The sequence below is a fragment of the Oryctolagus cuniculus genome, chromosome 5 (assembly GCF_051225735.1).
Source record: "Oryctolagus cuniculus isolate XC-2025 breed Fujian yellow rabbit chromosome 5, ASM5122573v1, whole genome shotgun sequence".
Taxonomy (NCBI): Eukaryota; Metazoa; Chordata; class Mammalia; order Lagomorpha; family Leporidae; genus Oryctolagus; species Oryctolagus cuniculus.
Genome location: NC_142871.1, coordinates 24,403,073 through 24,422,958, shown reverse-complemented (window position 1 = coordinate 24,422,958; position 19,886 = coordinate 24,403,073). Strand labels below are relative to the sequence as shown.

At 45.0% G+C, this 19,886-nt stretch overlaps 1 protein-coding gene across 2 annotated transcripts in view; it reads right to left on the bottom strand.

Annotated features, from left to right (window-relative positions):
• Nucleotides 1-18,308, bottom strand: part of PLAGL1 (PLAG1 like zinc finger 1) — a 99,441-nt gene extending 81,133 nt beyond the window's left edge. The window contains exon 1 of one of the 2 annotated variants that reach the window (XM_089333670.1): nucleotides 17,570-18,308. In XM_089333670.1, the coding sequence (XP_089189796.1) occupies nucleotides 17,570-17,619 (50 nt within the window). In that variant the 5' untranslated portion in view covers nucleotides 17,620-18,308. Of the gene's footprint in view, nucleotides 1-17,286; nucleotides 17,438-17,569 lie in introns of those variants that run through there. The other variant, XM_089333666.1, reaches the window with a different exon arrangement.
• Nucleotides 18,309-19,886: the final 1,578 nt, after the last annotated feature.

Below are 19,886 nucleotides of genomic sequence, written 5' to 3'. Positions count from 1 at the left end.
TCTTCAGAAATTTATGAAAAATGCAATTATGAAAAAAAATACAGTGATTTCAAAGCATCTTGAATTTTGATATGCAGAAAGAGAGGGAGACAGAAAGACAAAGAGGGTTCCCATTGACTGGTCCACTCCCCGAATACCCACAAAGGCTGCAAATAGGCCAGGAGCCAGCAACATAATACAGGTCTCCTACATGGGTGGTAGGCAAACAACTGCTTATATCATCACCTACTACCTTGCAGGATGCACACTGGAAGGTAGAACTTGGAGCAGAGCTGGGACTTGAACCCAGGTACTCCAATATGGGACACAAGTATCCCAACCAGCATCTTAACCCATAGGCCAAATGCCTGTATGTAATTTAATTCCATTTTCCATGAACTTTTTTGAAGTACCCTCATATATACAATGCACATCCTCCTGTATACTTCAAATCATCTTGAGATTTCTTATAATAATTACTGACAATACATAATACATGTAAATGCTGTGTAAATAGTTGCCATTCTCCATCCTTTAGGCAAACACAAGAAAAAAGTCCTGTACATGTTTAATGCATGCAATTTTTCCCCAAATATCTTGCATTGTCTGTTGGTTGAATCTGCAGTTGCAGAACTCATGAATACAGAGTACCAACAGCATGTGCATCCTTTCCTTTGCACAATATCCTCATTTCGTGTTACAAAGCACCCCTGCATGTCTTGAAAATGCACCTTTAGCAAAGGCAAGATTCCACCTGATGCAACACTGACTTGCAATATCCTCACCTCACTGTAAGGTACGCTCTACTACTAGTCCCATTTTCCAAACGGAAAAATGGAGGTTAAACAGCAAGCCCCATTACAAAAGTATGAAACCATATTCTAAACTTGTCAGTGGCAGCTCTGAAACCAGGCCCAGCTGCCGATAACGAAGAGGACACAACCAGGGCAGCAAGGACTTGGGGGGTGGAAGACAGGCTGGAGTAGAGGAGGTAAGGAAAGATGTTAATGCGGATAAATGATATAGAGCAGGGATAGGGGAAGGAAGAGTTCACAGTTGAGAGCATCTATTCCTTTGAATGAGGTAGGAGGTTTGGTTTTCCTGAGCAAGTGAGGGTACAAACTCAAAATACATATCCAGTGAGAGATGAATGGAATTAGGGCCCGTGACAGGAAGAGGACACTCACGTTGCCTGTGATTGTTCATTCAAGGACATGAACATAATTCATTTTTGTAAAATTTGAGAGACAGTGTTACAGAGGGAGAGACACAGAGAGAGGTCTTCCATCTGCTGGTTCACTCCCAAATGGTGGCAACCGCTGAAGCTGGGCCAACCTAAAGCCAGAGGCCAGAAGTTTCTTCCGGGTCCCCCACATGGACACAGAGGTCCAAGCACTTGAACCATCTTCCATTGCCTTCACAAGCCATTAGCAGGGAGCTAGATTGGAAGTGGAGCAGCCATGACTCAAACTGGTGCCCATATGGGATGCCAGCACCACAAGCAGAGGCTTAACCTACTACACCACAGTGCCAGCTGCCATAAATTTTTTTTTAATTTTCATTTAAAAGGCTGAGAGAGGGGCTAGTGTTGTGATGTAGTGGGTCAAGTGCTGCCTGTGATGCTGGCATCCCATAGGGGTGCTGGTTCATGTCCTGTTTGCTCTGCTTCTGATTCAGCTCCCTGCTCATGGCCTGGGAAAAGGAGTGGAAGACAGCCCAGGTGTGTAGGCCGCTGCACCCATGTGGGAGACCTAGAGGAAGCTCCTGGCTCCTGACTTCCTCCTGGCCCAGCACTGGCAGTTGCTGCCACCTGGAGAGTTAACCAGCAGATGGAAGGTCTCCATTATCTCTAATTTTCAAATAAATTTAAACAAACAAATAAATAAGAGGCAGAAACAGAGATGGAGGAGATAGATCAATCAAGATGTCCCATCGAGCCGGTACACTCTCTAAATACCCAGAAAATACCAGAAGTTGAAGCCAGGGGCCAAGAATTCAACTCAAGTTTCCAACATGGGTGGAAGAACCCAATCACTTGGGCTAACTCCACTGCTTCCAGGTCTGCATTAGCAGGATGCTGACGTCAGCATCCACAGGCAGATATAGAAACTAATTACGTGGATATGGGACAGGAGCCTCTTAACTGCTTGGCAAAACACTTATCCCAACACAGCTCACTGTTTCAGTAACAAGTTCTTCTCTTTTCAAGGTATCAATCTAATCCTGGTCCAAATTATCACAATTCCAAATTAATCTTCCGTTAAGTCTATTTAAAGCTCCAACCTAGGGAAATGTGATGGTGTGCTTATTGGTTCGAGTCTTCCCCAATATCCCATGTATAAGAGTCTTGGTCCCCAAAGTCTTACATTAATGATTAATGGGCTAAGGCAGACACATAATCTAACTGACATTGGAAGTAAGGGCTGTGAGGAGTGATTAGATAGGATTTGGTTATTAGGATGGAGCCCCTGTATAAACAGAAGACAAGCATGATCCTGTCTCTGGGCTCAGCTACCCCTTAACATTGCCACCTCCTAGCCTCATCAGTGGCTGAACTGATAGTGCCCACCTGATCTTGGACTATGAACCTCCAAGTAGCATCTCTTCCTAAGTAGCATCTCTCAAGTGTTCATTATAGTGAAAAAAAGTCAATTAATACAGGGCACTCTAGCTGTTCCTTTTTTATTATAAATAATATCTTCAGGCAAAGTCCACTGAAAAACATGCTAAATCTAGAAATAAAATCTTAAAGTATATAATATTCAACAAGTTTACATACTAACTTATTTAAAAGGTTGCTTACTGTGTAAAAAATTTAAATCAGCTTTAAGATAAATCAATATTTAATATATTAAAGGGAAAATCTAAAAAGCTATAGATTACAATCAGACAATGTCTAGGAAATTGCCTCAATTAGATATTACCCCAAATTTTCTATGTACCAATGGAGTTACAAAATAAGTTTCAAAAATTAATGAAACCACTCAATCCAGGAAACCACAATAAGCACAATTACATGACGCAGGGAAGACATTAACTATGACATGGACGTGTTTAATGAAAACAGATCTGTGCAGGCTTAAATTCAGATGCCAGATAACTTCTACTGTGCTTTCATCACCCAAATTCTACCTTATTGCTCAGAAGACCTTTGAGGAACAACACGCACGAGGGCACACACATGCAAATAAAAGCTAAGGAGCATCCCTCATTTTTTCCCAACTACTAAGCTGTATTTATTTGAAAGGCAGAATCACAGAGAGGGAAGGAGGGGATAATGGAGGGACAGAGAAGGAAAGAGACACTCCATCTGCTGATTCATTCTCTAAATGCCCACAACAGCCAGTGCTGGGTCAGGTAAAAGTCAAGAGCCTGGGTCTTCCAGGTGAGTGGCAGAGACCCACGTACTTGGGCCATCACCTGCTGCCTTCTGAGGCACATTAGCACGGAGATGGATCAGAATCAGAGAGCCCGGATTTGAACTGTCATCCCAAGCAGTAGCTTAACCCTCTGTGCCACAATGCCCACCCCCCCCAACACTACCTTACCTGATGCTTTTTTTTTTCTTTTGGCCAGGCAGAGTTAGAGAGATAGAGAGTTATAGACAGAGAGACAGAGAGAAAGGTCCTCCTTCTGTTGGTTCACTCCCCTAATGGCCGCTACAGCAGGCGCTGCACCAATGCAAAGCCAGGAGCTGGGTACTTCCTCCTGGTCTCCCATGTGGGTGCAGGGACCCAAGCACTTGGGCCATCCTCCACTGCCCTCCTGGGCCACAGCAGAGAGCTGGACTGGAAGAGGAGCAACCGGGATTAGCCAAGTGAGCCATGGTGCCAGCCACCTGATGCCTTTTAGACCATTATGTTTCAACTGTTTGACTGCAACTGATGGTTAAGAAAAACATTTCATGGGCTGGCGCCACAGCTCACTAGGCTAATCCTCTGCCTTGCAGCGCCGGCACACGGGGTTCTAGTCCCGGTCGGGGTGCCGGATTCTGTCCCGGTTGTCCCTCTTCCAGGCCAGTTCTCTGTTGTGGCCAGGGAGTACAGTGGAAGATGGCCCAAGTACTTGGGCCCTGCACCCCATGGGGGACCAGGATAAGTACCTGGCTCCTGGCTTCGGATCAGCGCGGTGCGCCGGCCGCAGCGTGCTATCCACGGCGGCCACTGGAGGGTGAACCAACGGCAAAAGGAAGACCTTTCTCTCTGTCTCTCTCTCACCGTCCACTCTGCCTGTCAAAAAAAAAAAAAAAAAAAAACTAAAAAAATTTCATGTTGCAATTTTGTTAAATACATGAAGGGTTTTCAAAAAGTTTGTGGGGAAAAAAAATCAAGTTTATTTTGGTGCAAAATCTTTAATATTCATGATTTTTCATCATGTATTTTCCATGAACTTCTTGAAAATCATTCATAAGATAAAAGCTTTACATAATGATACTTACCTGAGTTAACTGTGATGCATAGCGATTTTTCCCCCCAGATGTTGATTTCATTCTACTAGTTAAAACTCAAGAGTTTGAAAAATACTTAAGGGGCAAGTCTTTGGGCTCATGCTTAAAACTCCAGTTAAAAGGCTTGCATTCCGGGGCCAGCACTGTGCTGTAGCCGGTGAAGCCACTGCCTGCAACCCCAGCTAATGTGCCTGAAAAAAGCAGCAGCAGATGACCCAAGTTCTTGGGCCCCTGCACCCATGTGGGATACAAAGAGGAAGCTCCTGGCTTCTGACTTCAGCTAGGCCCACCCAGCCCTGGCTGTTGCAGTCATCTGGGGAGTGAACCAGTGGGTGGAAGATCTCTGTCTCTCCTTCTCTCTATAACTCTGACTTTCAAATAAAATCTTTAGAAAATAAAAAATAAAAAGACCTGGACTGAGTTCCCCACTCCCAACTTCAGTCAGTCCAGGGACTGAGGATACTTGAAGTGAAACAGTGGATAGGGGCCGGCACTGTGGCATAGTAGGCTAAGTTTCTGCCTGCAACACCAGCATCCCATAAGGTTGCCAGTTCATGTCCCAGCTGCTCCTCTTCTGATCCAGCTCTCTCTGGTTATGGCTGGGAAAGCAGTGGAGGATGACCCAGGTGCTTGGGCCCCTGCATCCATGCGGGAAACAGCAGATAGAGACACAGAGAAAGGGAATGCTCCTTTGAGTTAATAAATATTTAAAAAAAAACTGCTCAAATTAATTACATATTTTTACTGGCATGATTCTAGATTGCTACTCAGAAAGCATGGTTTAGCCCTGGAACCAGGAAAAGGTAAAACTATCCCCACGGATAATAGCTCTCCTCTATATATTGCCGTGCCACTCCACATGGTACAGGAAACAGTCTGCCACCAACCAGGAAGGAGCAAAGAAACACAGAACACTTTTCTGATCTTCAACCAAGGGTCTCTGAAATTATATGAGGGAGTGTTATATAGGGAACAGAACACTAAATTTGGAATCTGGATGCTTACTTCAAGTCCCAATTCTACTACTTTGGGCAAGACACCATGTAGAGATCTAATTTCCTCATCTATAATGATTAACTTGGGGCAAGGGCTATATTTCTTGCCTACCACTTTATTTCCAGAACCTAAGCAGCACTTGGCATAGAGCAGGTACCCAATGGATATTATTAAATAAATGAATGGATGAATAAATATCTTGTCCATATGGCTGCAAACAGGATGTCATACAAATGCATGATTTTGTTTCAAAATTCAGTCTAGAGTAATTGGAGACCCCATATGTGGGCAGGTTTTCAGTACACTGTGATGAGGTGCTTTTCTCTTTCTACCACTTCAAGACCAAAACAGGGTGAGGGAGGGACCTAGTTTCTGTATTTTTCCTTTTCAAAAAGCTGCTCTATGAAAAGAGTATGTGTAGCCTCATGTCCACATCCAGGATGTATGCAACATTGGTGCCCTCTTAGACCAAAATATACAAAAATTTAGTTTGTCCTTATTTGTATTTAAGCTATTTAACTCTTTCTTGGTATCACAAACTGAGAGGATGCAAAGAAGTCACAAAAATCAAGTAAAATCATGGTTTTCAATTTTTCAGCTTAGCACCAATATTTTGATAAACAAGGATGAAATTATTTAACTGATGCACAATATGAGATCATCTTCGTTACCTATAGCCACAAACTGCCAGAAAAAATGAATCATTTATTTAACTGGTTATAAATTCTTGAGAGGTTTGTTCAGGTATTGTAGGTTGCTAGTGTCTGAAAGGCATAAAAGATCTTAGTACTCATCTTATCAGGACTTATCATGAAATCTCAATTACACAAAATCTATCTAAATATAACAGTACAGACAATAGGTCCAAGAGATTTGGATACCAAGAGAAATATTGGGGCTGTTGTGGCATAGCAAGTAAAGCTGCTTCCTGTAGAGCTGGTATCCCATATGGGTGCCAGTTCGAGTCCCAGCTGCTCTACTTTAGACCCAACTCCCTACTAATGCCTGGGAAAACACTGGAGCATGGCCCAAGTCTCTGAGCCCCTGCACCAATGTGAGAAGCAGAAGCAGCTCCTAGCTTCAGCCTGGCACAGCCCCGCCGTTGTGGCCATTTGGGGTATGAGCCAGTGGGTAGAAGATCTGTCTCTAACTCTACCTTTCAAAATAAATAAATCTTTAAGAGACAGAGATTGACTTATTTTCATCAACAAACATCACCTAAAAGCCTAGGCTTCAGGATGGTAAATACATAGCAAATAATCACCATCCTCTAATATCTGCATCAGCCCAGTCACCGATCCTAGAATTCCTGCTTGGTGAACATAGATAAAACTATCAGATCCTTCTCAGTACATCCTTCTGGCAGCCATAACCTAATATGATGAAACTTACTTGTCAGTTCTTATTCCAACTTTAATTATCACATGAATCTTGCCCAAGTACCTACCAAAAAGATTACCTTCAGTTTCAAAATTCCATCAGAAGTTCATTTCTCTTTGCCATCTAACAAAATAAAACTGCTTAATTTGTTTATTTATTAGAGAGGCAGAGAGAGAGAATGTCTCATCTACTAATTCACTCAACAAATGCCCACAACTGCCAGGGTGGGGTAAAGGCTAAAGTAAGACCCAGAAACTCTACCATGCAGGTCCCCCACATGAATGGCAGGAGCCCAATTACTAAGCCATCACTGCCACCTCCCAAGGTCTGCATTAGCAAGAAGCTGGAATTGGAGCTACAGTCAGAAATTGAACTCAGATACTCCAATATGGAGTGCTAACCTGGTATCTTAACCTCCAGGCTAAACAGTAACCCCCAAAATAATACTATTTAACACCAGGTCTTAAGTTATATCAAATGGTGATTGTATCTATAAATCTTATTGTGAATTTTCATCATGTAAGAAATCACATGCATGAAGTTATGTGTTCATTATAACACAGTCTATATATTTTTATTTATATATATATATATATATATAAACACACACACACACACACACACACACACATAACAGGGAAGTTTACCAGCTCCTCTAATAGTCCCTTGCCCAGAGATAGCCAAGATCAAGTCTGATGTATGTCCTTCCAAAATATAAAAAAAGAAAGTGCATGTGTGTATTCTTATGTGAGGAAAACTGTGCTTTACAATTTTTTAAAAGATTTATCTTGAGAGAGAGGGAGGACAGGAGGGAGAGGGAGATATTATCCATCTTCTGGTTCACTCCCTAAATGGCCACAACAGCTGGAGATGGGCCAGGCCGAAGCCAGGCGCCTGGAACTCCATCCAGGTCTCTCATGTGTGTGGCAGGAGTTCAAGTACTTGGGCGATCTGCTGCTGCTCCCCCAGGTCACTAGCAGGAGTTGCATTGGAAATGGAGCAACCAGGACTTGAACAGTGGTCCATATGGGATGATGGCAGCTTAACCAACTGTGCAACACTGGCCCCTGAAAAGTTATTTCTAGCAAATTCTAAATTTGTAAAACAAATACTGTACTTAAATAATAGCCAAATGATACAAAATAAGATGGCATTGAAATTTGCATCTAACATAGCTTAGTGGGTTTTCCTTTTTTTGGTAGAAATTAGAACACAGGGAAAACATATCAACCTATCTCTGTTTCAACATGAGTTGTTTTAATAAAAGATTCTATCCAAGTTGTTGAGGCTTAAAAGCTAGAAGTTTTTATTGAAAAACATCCTTTATATGTAGTGGCACTCCATATTGATGAGAAAGGTCTGCTGGACATGAAGGTACACTCACAACTATTCATATCCATAGATATTCATGAAAACACATTTACCCAAAAACAGGATGTTCAACAGAGACGTAAACTCACTGAGCCCTTGGTTTAACACCTTTATTTTATGTATAAGGAAGCAAACTAAGGTCACAAAACCAAGAACAAAAGCAGTGCCAGAACCACAATCCACCATTTCTTACAGTGCTTGCTACACAAAAATCTATTCATTTTAGGAAGTTTATTACATAAGTGAGATTTTATGGTGTCAATATGTTTTTATCTGTTGTAAATTGCGTTTATCCCGAAATCTCACTTCTTAGTGCTCCGAATGCTTGATTCCAACAAACCCAGGTGCAGGAGAGCCTGCAGGTTGGAACTGAGCTTGTGGCAAGGAGAACAAAGTCCCTTCCATCATGGACCCTCCCGCCAGCCCATCTCCCTCTGCTGCTAATGCTGCCCTTCACTCTGGGGAAATGAATACATGTTCATCTCCAGATCTGGAGCCACAGTTGTCAGAGATATAAATCATAACCACAGGCAGTTTTAGGAAAGCAAAAGGAACATTTATATTATGAATGATAATAAGGCCTGGGGGAGAAAATCATGATGTCTACCAACAATTAAATAACCACTGTCTTGATTTGAGCACTTTATTCAGAGATGGATTAATATGCCAAATATGGCAATCCTATAATTTGGGCTGAAATTTAATTTATGAAGGCTCATATGACAGGGAGGTGTTCTTGCTTTTATGAAAGTCAATGCATCTGTTTTTCATAATGTATCAAAACCTCAACATGTAAGACAGAGTACAGCGGATGCATTGAAAAACCAGCATGATAAAAGATTACTCACTTTTCCTTTCCTCATCCATTCCCCAATCCATACCTACCTTTTAGCACCACTGAAGAGCTCTATTATTGTGATAATGACTATTTCATGTATTTTTATACATTTACTTTAAAAATATTTAGAGAGGTTCCATAGCAAAACCAAGCAGAAGGCTAAGAGATTTCTCTCCTATTCCCTGGTCCCACACATGTATAACTTCTTCCATTATCAACATCCCCAGAAGAGTGGCATATTTGTTACAATTGAGGAACCTACCTTGACACATCACCATCACCCAGAATCTAGAGTTTACACTAGGGTTCACTCTATGTGTGTGGACAAATGTATAATATCAACTACCCACTATTTTAGTATCATATAGAGTACTTTCATGGCCTTAAGAATTCTGTTTCACCCACTCATCTATCCTTCCCTTCCAATCCTGGAACCCATTGATCTCTTTACTATCTCCATAATTTTGTCTTTTTCAGAATGTCATCTGGTTCTAATCATACAGTATAAGGGTATTTCAAAAAGTTCATGGAAAATGGATTTTTTAAGTTTAAGACCATACCTAGTTTTTTCTTGGTACCCATTTTTCATGAACTTTTTGAAAGCCCCACATATGTAACCTTTTCAGATCAGCTTCTTTCACTCAGTAATAGGCATTGGAAGTTCCCATGTGTCTTTTTACAGAGTGAAAGCTCGTTTCTTTTTAGCAATGAGTGACTTCCTTGGCCTGGATGTTACCCTCTCACCTACTGAACTGCATCATAATTGCATCTAAGTTTTGGGAATTGTGAATATAGCTGATATAAACATCCTTGTGTAGGTTTTTGAGAGTTTTAAACTCCTTTGGGTGCATACCTGGTGGTACAGTTGCTGGATAGCGTGGTAATAGTATAGGTAGTTTTATAAAAAACTGCCAAACTTCCTTCCAAAGACACATTCGCTTTTATTAAACAATGTCAAGGCCTGTATAAAGACTGGGTGATGTGTGGGAGACCCGGAAGAAGCTCCTGGCTCCTGGCTTCGGATTGGCGCAGTTCCGGCCGTTGCAGCCATCTGGGGAGTGAGCCATCAGATGGAAGACCTCTCTCTCTCTGCCTCTCCTCTCTCTGTGTAACTCCGACTTTCAAATAAATAAATAAATCTTTAAAAAAGACAAGACTGGGTGAATCGTATTTTACACATTGCAGATTGATAATCTGTAGTGTTCTATTTAGTCTCCTGCTTACTAAGATCTTCATGTTCTTATTTCTCTCAAACATTATCTGCTTATGAATATCTTGTTCTAAATTAGATAACAGGTACATTAAAAATAATTTCTCTCCTGATCACTGAGGCATCTCACCTGTATACCTGGTCAAGGTCTGGCCCATCAGCAGCAGGAGATGCAGGTCCTGGCACCAACTGTGATCCAGCTGCCACACATGGAGCTCCTGAAAATTGTACTCATCCCTGCCTAAGGCTCCATCTCACAATGTACGCCAAATCCTCAGCTTGTTAGAAGACACTACATTCCAGGGCCGGCATTGTGGCACAGTGTGCTAAAGTACCCCATATGAGCACCGATTCTAGTCCCGGCTGCTCCTCTTCCAATCCAGCTCTCTGCTATGGCCTGGGAAAGCAGTGAAAGATGGGCAAGTGCTTGGACCCCTGCACCCACGTGGGAGATCCTGAAGAAGCTCCTGGCTTCGGCTTGGCGCAGCTCCAGCTATTGCAGCCATCTGGAGAGTGAACCAGCAGATAGAAGATCTCTGTCTCTACCTCTCTCTGTAACTCTGCCTTTCAAATAAATTAAAAAATTTTAAAAAAGACACTACATTCCTTCAATTTAAAATGCCACAAAAATTAGCTTCATTAACCTGTGTCTCTAGCCCTTCTCCTCAAAAACCTAGTGTAAGTAATGGGGCCCCAGGAAACAGGGTTGTTGGAAGTAGATGCCATGCCATCCCCTTATTTGAAGGGCAGAGTGACAGACAGACACACACACATACATACACATACAGAGAGAGAGAGAGAGAGAGAATAAAGATTGATCTTCCATCTGCTGGGTCACCCCCCAAAATGGCCACAGTGGTCAAGTCTAGGCCAGACCTAAACCGGGAGCCTGGGACTCCATCCAGGTCTCCCATGAGTGTGGCAGGGACCCAAGTACTTGAGTCACCACCTGCTGCCTTCTCAGGCACATTAGGAGGAGGCTGGATTCAGAGTAGAGTGGCTGGATCTCAAATCAACATTCCAATATGGGATAGGGGTGCCCCAAGCAGTTGTTTGGCCAGCTTCATCACAATGTCCACCCCCTTCTATTTTTCCCTAACTCTACAGGCTTCTCTCTTCCATCAGCACAAAGTCTTCGGATTCATACAAAGTAATACCCAAAGGAATCTATTACTATTGCACTTGTACCTTCTGCCACGTCTTCATTCAGGTTTAGACTGAGCCAATGAATACAATTTTATCTTCCTTAAGGTTGACTCTAAATGCACACTTGCACACTGAACACTGGCATAATTGCCAAAATAGTAAAGCTGCCACCTGCAATGTTGGCATCCCATATAGGCGCCAGTTTGAGTCCTGGCTGCTCTATTCCCGATCCAACTCTCTGCTATGGCCTGGGAAGGCAGTAGAAGATGGCCCAAGTTCTTGGGCCCCTGCATCCATGTGGGAGACCCAGAAGAAGCTCCTGGTTTCAGATCAGATCAGCTCAGCTCCAGCCATTGTGGCCATCTAGGGAGTGAACCAGCAGATGGAAGACTCCCTCCCTCCTCTCACCCTCTTACCCCTCCCTCCAACTCTGCCTTTCAAATAAATAAATCTTTAAAAAAGTGATTATAAAAGTAAATTTGCAGTTACTAGAATTTGAGAAAAATTATTTGCAACTTGGGAGAGCTGATCATAACATTAAATCAAAGCCATGAAAATTGGACATTTGACACAACTATGGGGGTCTTCCAAGAGTACATGGAAAATAAAATCTATGCATAGATTCAAAAATTTTTGCACCAAAACGAACATCTTTGAACTATGTTTTTCCTCTCTCTCTTTGAAAGGGTGACGGGAAGGGGTGGGAGAAAGATGGGGATGGGAGTGGGCTACATCTTCTATTTGCTAGCTCATCCCTGAAGTGCTTGCAACAGCCAGAGTTGGGCCAGGCTGATGCTATTAGCTCCATCTGGGTCTTCCATGCCTAAGTACTTGGTCCATCATCTGCTGCCTCCCAGATACATTAACAGGAAGCTCCATCAGAAGCGGAGTAGCCTGGGGCTGGCCTTGTGGCATAGTAAGCTGCTGCCCACTATGCTGATACACCAGATGAGTTCTGGTTCCAGTTTCAGCTGCTCCACTTGTGATCCAGCTCCTTGTTAATGCACCAAGGAAAGCAAGGGAAGGTGGTCTGAGTATTTGGGCTTCTATCGTCCACATGGGAGGCCTGGGTGGAGCTCTAGGTTCCTGGCTTTGGCCTGGTGCAGCCCTAATGGTTGTGGACATTTGGGGAGTAAGCCAGTGGATGGACCATCTCTCTAACTCTGCCTTTCAAATAAAGAAATACGTAAGTCTTAAAAAAAGGTAGAGTAGCTGAGAGTCAAACCAGCCACATTAATATGGGGTGCAGGCATCGCAAATGGTGGCCTAACCTACTGCACCACAATACCTGCCTCTTACTCCATTTTCGCATGAATTTTTTGAAGTCCCTTGTACAAATGAAGGGCGGTAGTAATCTGGGAGTCCAGGGAAGGAAGATCTAAGAAGCAGCGAGTAAGCAGTCCATGCATCTCCCCTGTGCAAGGGATAGGCCACCCCCTTCCAAGTGGGACACCCCTAGTCCCTTGCAGGTGAAAGGCAGATTGTACTCCCACACTTCTTGCCATAATCACTGAAGATCAGTCAACTCTTTTTTGTTCCAATTCCTCCCCAACAAGTTCTCCAACTTTTATTTGGCTTCATTACAGTGAAAAAAATACCTAGACTTGCTATCAAAAAGTACATGGGTTGGGGCAGTATCATGGCGTGGTAGGTTAAGCCAATGGAGTGCCAGACTGAGTCCTGGCTACTCTGCTTCTGATTCGGCTTCCTACTAATGCATCTTTGGAGGCAGCAGGTGATGACTCAAATACCTGGGGCCCTGACACCCACGTGGGAGACTCGGATAGAGTTCTGGGCTCCTGGCTTCTGCCTGGGCTAGCCCTGGCTGTTGTAGGCATTTGGGGAGCAACGTCATAGCTGGAAGACTGATCTCTTTTCCTTCCCTCCCTCTCTCCCTCAATTAGATGAAGAACTGGGGGGAAAAAATAAGGAACTTAAAAGAACATGATCATAGTGGGCACTTTATCTTTCTGTTTTAAATACTCTGAAAGTGAGATGTGTTCATTTCTTACTTGCTTATTCAGTGTGGCCACAACCCCTAGGTCATGCACAAGTTTTCCCATCCACTGAACAGGAGTTGAGCACCTAGGTGTCTGTTAACAAGAACCCCCATCCAACTCCAATCCAGCCACCTCCTCTCCAGTACCTTTTCCCTGGGGCCCTGTAGTTTCCTGCTGTGTGACCTTCTCTAGCAACAGGAAAGAATCACCTAGACTTTGGCAAACATTGTCACAGCCCTAACTTTAACCTTACCTATGGTTCCCCCAGCTCTTTAAAACATATTTAGTAGCTGTATTCAGCAACTAGCTACCACCCTCCACAGCCACTTTTGAAGCCTTAGAACACTCTGAATTTGAGGCAGCCTCATTTTTGGCTGAATGAGCTTTGTCTTGCCACTGATATTTTTCCACCCTTGAGGTTGTCCAGCAAGGAAATGTGCTTTAAACTTTTAGGGTACCTGGGACCATTTGGGGAAATCAGTCTTTGGGTCCCTGGTCTTAGTCCTTTTACTCTTTCATTTCTCTATCTCTAGTGCCACCTCACTGTTCCCACATCTCCAGGTGACCCAGGGGCTGAAAGGTCACTCTCACCCCTCTTCCAGGAAGTTCAAACGATGAGAGCCCTGTAACCCCTTCCTTCCAGAAGGCTGCCACAACATTCAGCACTTAAGTTATTTCAAAAAGTTTATGGGAAAATGGACTAAAAGATAAGGTCACTTTGGTGCTTTTTTATATCCATACATGGCTTTCATAGCATGCATTTTCCATGAACTTTTTAAAGGCTTTTCAAATTTCACCGATTAGATCCTTGCTTGCTCTCTAGGTTAAATGCTGACTTTGTATCTCCCGACGTCATTCCAGACACCTGTTTGGTATGCAATACACTTTTGCATACTTGATTGAGGTTGAAAATGCTGATTTGAAAGACATGAAAGTGTGTGCCATGTGCATCTGAAAGTAGAAAGGCAACCATTAAAGATTAAGGATGTGGCCTCCAAAACAATAAGTGAACCAGTAATGGGAACCACTCTCGGAAGCAGTATTGTGTCATACTTTCTCTGGCCTTATTTTTCAAATAAGTTTCTTGGACATCCTTTTCCATTCCAAATTCCCAATTATCATTCTAATTAAAATCTGACCTACATCCATGAGTTCTTTGCACTCAGCCACGGTCCCCTCCTCCACCCTTCCGGCGACTAGACTCCTATGAAAGGGGATAGGCAAGGAAATATTTCTCACACCAGAATTACCAGCTGCAGATGAAAGCCGTTAAGCTGCTGAGCAATAAAGCTATTTTTCTAGTAATATTAGAACACAGAATTAGAAGTTGGAGAGAGGGATTCCTCCGTTTAAAGCTATTCCATATATGATTTCTCAATATCTCCCCTAACAAGAAGAAATTGTCCTTCTACCCACCCAAACGCCTCAGAAGGAAAAAATATAATTTTCAAAGAAATCAACAAGAAGCCGAGTGGCACGGGGCTATGGTGCGAGTGGCAGAGTTCTAACAGATGTCTGGGATTACAGTGTTTGTGTCTTTCAGCTCCAGCCACAGTCACACAGGGAACAGGATCGGCCACATCATGGGGCAGAGAAAATGCAACAGGACTAAGTCCCCAAGGCCCCAGCTCCCATTGCAGTTCAGCCAGCCAGTCTTTCTCAGCTCCAGTTGCCTTTGACAAGTGCGAAAGGAGGATGTTGCTCATCTGCGCAGCTTCCACCAGGATCAAGTAAGGTAAGATGAGAACAACAAGATCAGCAGCCACCCTGACCGAGGCCTCATGGCAGCCAGGTGTCCCGGAAACATCAGAACTGTTAATCCTCACAAGTCCTCTGTAAGTCATCTTACTACCCCCATTTTCCAGATGAGCAGAAGGGCCTCGTGACATTCACCATCTAGTAAGTTATTCAAGCGTGGGGCTGGCTGGCCTATGTTTTAACTACCATTGCATACTGCCTCTTTGTGCTTAGAAATAATTTTAACTACCAAGACTCTACATTCATGTTTAATAAAAACGTACAGGACAGGACCAGAGCTGTGGCATAGCGGCTTAAGCCACCACCCATTCAAGCCCTGGCTACTCCACTTCTGATCCAGCTCCCTGCTAATGCGCCTGGGAAAGCAGCAGAGGATGGCCAAAATCCTTGGGCCCCTGCAACCACATGGGAGACCTAGAAGAAGCTCCTGGGTCCTGGCTTCGGATTGGCTCAGCTCCAACAGTTGCTGCCATTTGGGGAGTGAACCAGTGGATGGAAGACCTCTATCTTTATCTCTTTCTAGTAAATAAAATCTTAAAAAAAAAAAAATGCACACAAGCTGGCAGCTAGGTTTGATTCATTCTTATCCACAATCAAACCCCTTTCTCTTCCCATCCTTTCTTCTAGTTCTCTTTTTACTCTTATTGCTTTCCTTCTGTGCCCTTCTGCTCTGTCGTCATTTTAAGCTTTTGGAATGAACAAAATGAAGACAAAAATAAATAAAAGCACTCTTAGAAGTTCATGCAGTTGAAACAATGCAATTGAATATTATTTTTAAGTGAAACTAAATATATCATAAGAATGCAGGATACTTTTAAACTTTCATTTTTTAAAGCAATCTCTTTCTTGGGTTAGCTTTAGATACAGTCAGATAAAAGAATGCCTAGTAAAGTTTAAAGAGTCATCGTGAAACTTAAAGTCATTTCCATTTTAGATTATCAGTAATGATTACACTAGAATTTTATCAGATAAAAAAAAAAAGAACACAAAATCTTAAGTTGTATGTGCAGCTTTTACATAGGGCAGAATCCAGTGCCAGTGTTATCTCGCATGGGCACCCTGCCCCCACCCCCACCTCAAGGGTCTGCTTCCCCTTCTGGAACACAGAGCACTTTATTCATCCTATACCTTCGTTATCATCCTAACCCATATGAATATTGTGGTCTGCTTTCACAGCAGTCTCCCTCACCAGCTAGAGGGCTGGGGCAAAACAAAACAGCCTTTTTTTTTTTAATCTTTGAATTCTGAGAATGCCAGGTACATGAAGTTCCTCAATGTGTGTCTGTCAAATGATGGAACAAAAATTCACATTTAGCAGGAAAACACGCAGTTTTCAGACAGGCTGGGGTTACTACAGGGCAGGGCACGTTGGTGATGACTGGCTCTCGATTTGCCTAAAGCAAAATAATCGAAAGCTTTTGGTTCTTGAGAAGAGGCAATATACTCATTACGTGGTCTATTTTCCAAACCACCCTCTTCAGTCTGGAGCTAGCTCACTTCTCACCTGGACGATACCGATTTTCTGAGACACGGCTTATACCAGCGTCATCACAGATCTGATTCCTGAAAACCAAGCCTCCTCGCACCCCATCTTCCATATGGGATGCCGGCGCTCAAGCCAGGGCTTTAACCCGCTGCGCCACAGCGCTGGCCCCCGCGAGACATATATTTTTAAAATGTTATCATTTTCTGGGTCCAACAGGTGTGCTTCCGCAAACTCCAGGTGCTTCCGCGATGCACCTCAGGTGAGGCAGCCCCGCCCCAGACAACTCCCTCGGCGAAGCGGGTCCCCACCCGCACCAACACAGAAACAATGGGCCGTGCACCTGCCGCAGTCCCTTTCCCGCCAAGTCTGCGGGGACTTCCCCTACCGCCTTCGACCCCTTTCTTCCCACTCAGGCTCTCAGGGCACAGCCTCCGCCGGCACAAGAGACCTCACGTCCGGGTGGCGGGAAAATTAGGACCCTCAGAACCGCGCAGACCCCGCGCCCGGCGCGGCCCCGCGCAGCTTGCGGAGCGGCTGACCCGAGAGAATAGGGAAGCGCGCCCGAGCCGCACAAAGGCGGTCGCCTGCCCGCGCGCAGGGCACCACCCGCGCAGTCGGCTGCCCCGGGACGGGAGCTTTGCGGGGCCCAAGTGGCTTCACACGGCCCGAACGCACCTGCGACCTAGCCTGCTACCCCGCCACCACGTTTACCCCACTTGGAAAGTTCTCGGGCCCGAGCCCCGCGGGCGCGTCTAGGCGGCCACGCGCCGTGCTGCTTGGCTCAACTCGACAGCGCGCGGAAAAGGCGAAGGAGAGGAAGGGGCGGGAGCCTCGGCGGGGCGTCCCCCACCCCTACCCCCGACCCCAGCCTGCAGGCGGTCGCCGCCCCGAGGACCCTTGCGCTGGGTTCCCGCCCCCGAGTTGGCGACCTCGGTCTCTCACCAACCAGTGTCCTCACCTGGCGCGGCTGAGGGCGCGACCCTTCGGTTCGGGTGCCTTGGCCCACATCTTGTTCCGCCACCGAGGAGCGCGTGGTTTTCGGCCAGGTTGCTCCTTGCAGTAGAAGCCCGGTAACCACTGCCAGGCCGCGAACCCGCAGCTGTGGAGCCTGAGCTTTAAACTGGGCCGGAGGGGGTTCCTAAAGCGGAATTCAGACTCGGTTTTGAAGGCGTCAGAGACCGGGCGAGGGCCCGAAGCGCGAGCCTCGTTGGCCTCTGCAGTGCCCTTCGTGAGAGAGAATTAAGAGGGGTGAGCCCGAGAGGGCCCGCCCAACGGGTGCTGTGAGTTGGATCATCTCAGGTGGACCTGGGAGAAGTGGAGCTAACATTGACTGTCAATTAACGTTCAGCTGTTTGAAATAAGAATTGTGGGGTCGGCGCTGTGGCTTAGCGGGTGAAGCAGCTGCCTGCAGTGCCGGCATCCCATATGGACACCGGTTCGAGTCCCGGCTGCTCCACTTCCAATTCCGCACTCTGCTATGGCCTGGGAAAGCAGTAGAAGATGGCCCAAGTCCTTGGGTCTCTGCGCTCGCATGAGAGACCCAGAGGAAGCCCCTGATTCCTGGCTTCCAATCGCCACAACTCTGGCTGTTGCGGCCAATTGAGGGGTGAACCAACGGATGAAAGCCTCTCTCTTTGCCTCTCCTTCTCTCTCTGTGTAACTCTTTCAAATAAATAAATCTTTTTTTTTTTAAAAGAATTGTGCTTAATTCACACACGTGTGCATAAGCAGTATGCCAGTTTTGTAGTTAAAAAAAACTCAGAAATGTCCCTTGGCTTGCTCACGCTCTCATGGAACCCAGTTCCGCTCCATTGCAAGTGCCGTTCTACCACATGTTTCTTAAAGATCTGTTTATTTATTTGAAAGGCAGAGTGACTGGTACTCCCCTCCAGTGGCTGCAATGCTGCCTAGGGCCCAAATACTTAGGCCATCACCTGCAGCTGTTTTTCCGGGCACATTAGTAGGGAGCTGGATCTCAAGCAAAGAAGCCAAGACTTGAATGGGCACTCTGATATGGGATGCTGGCTCCCAACATGTAAATATCAATGCAAGTATGTAAATGTGTTACTATAACTTGTTTGGACAAGGACCATGAGAGAGGAACAAAGTGCTTTGGAAGTTCCTATTTCTGAATTTTCACTGCAAAACCTCTCGAGCTGAGCACAAGAGCGTATTAAGGATTACCCTGCACGTGAAATACCTTGCTGCAAATCAATAACCGGCTCTTACTTCAGCCAGTCACCGTGTTCTGCTTACACATTCATGTGCTGTCCCAGTGCTGTGTGTTTGCTTTTTCTATCGATTATTCATACTTCTGCAATTCCAATGAATAGGTTTACAATCTGTCTCCTAAGGAGTTATAAGCTAAGAAAAACAGTGATATTATGACAGGAACTCTCCTTGTATAAGACATTTCACATACTTGTCACATCTCCAGTTACAATTACGTGATGAATTACTCAGAAGTATATGAAGTTGTGTAAATTCACGCACGAGGCCCGGAACTAAATGTTGGCACTTTTTTTCCGCACCCTGGGGGAAAGAGGAGAAACTCCCTAAAATACATGCAGTCATTTATGTCTCACAAACTGAGGGAAATTTCAGTAGTTATTAAGTTTTTAAAAGTTTTTTTTTTTTTTGACAGGCAGAATGGACAGTGAGAGAGAGAGAGACAGAGAGAAAGGTCTTCCTTTGCCGTTGGTTCACCCTCCAATGGCCACCACGGCCGGCCCACCACGCTGATCCGATGGCAGGAGCCAGGTGCTTCTCCTGGTCTCCCACGGGGTGCAGGGCCCAAGCACTTGGGCCATCCTCCACTGCACTCCCTGGCCACAGCAGAGAGCTGGCCTGGAAGAGGGGCAACAGGGACAGAATCCGGTGCCCCGACCGGGACTAGAACCCGCTGTGCCGGCGCCGCAGGCGGAGGATTAGCCTAGTGAGCCGCGGCGCTGGCAGTTATTAAGTTTTTAGAACAGGAGAACTAACCGTAAAACTGGACACACAGAGGCCAGCGTTGTGGCACAGCAGAGTAAGCCACTGCTGGTATCCCATATTGCAGTCCTGTTGTGAGTCCTGGCTGCTCCACTTGCCAATCAGCTCCCAGCTAATGCACCTGGGAAAGCAGGGGAAGATGGCCCAAATGTGTGGGCTCCTGTCACCCATACAGTAGATCCAGGTGGAGTTCTGGCCTCCTGGCTTCTGCCTGGACCAGCCTTAGCTGTTGTGGTCATTTGGGGATTGAACCAACGAATGGAAGATCTCTGTCTCTCCCTTTC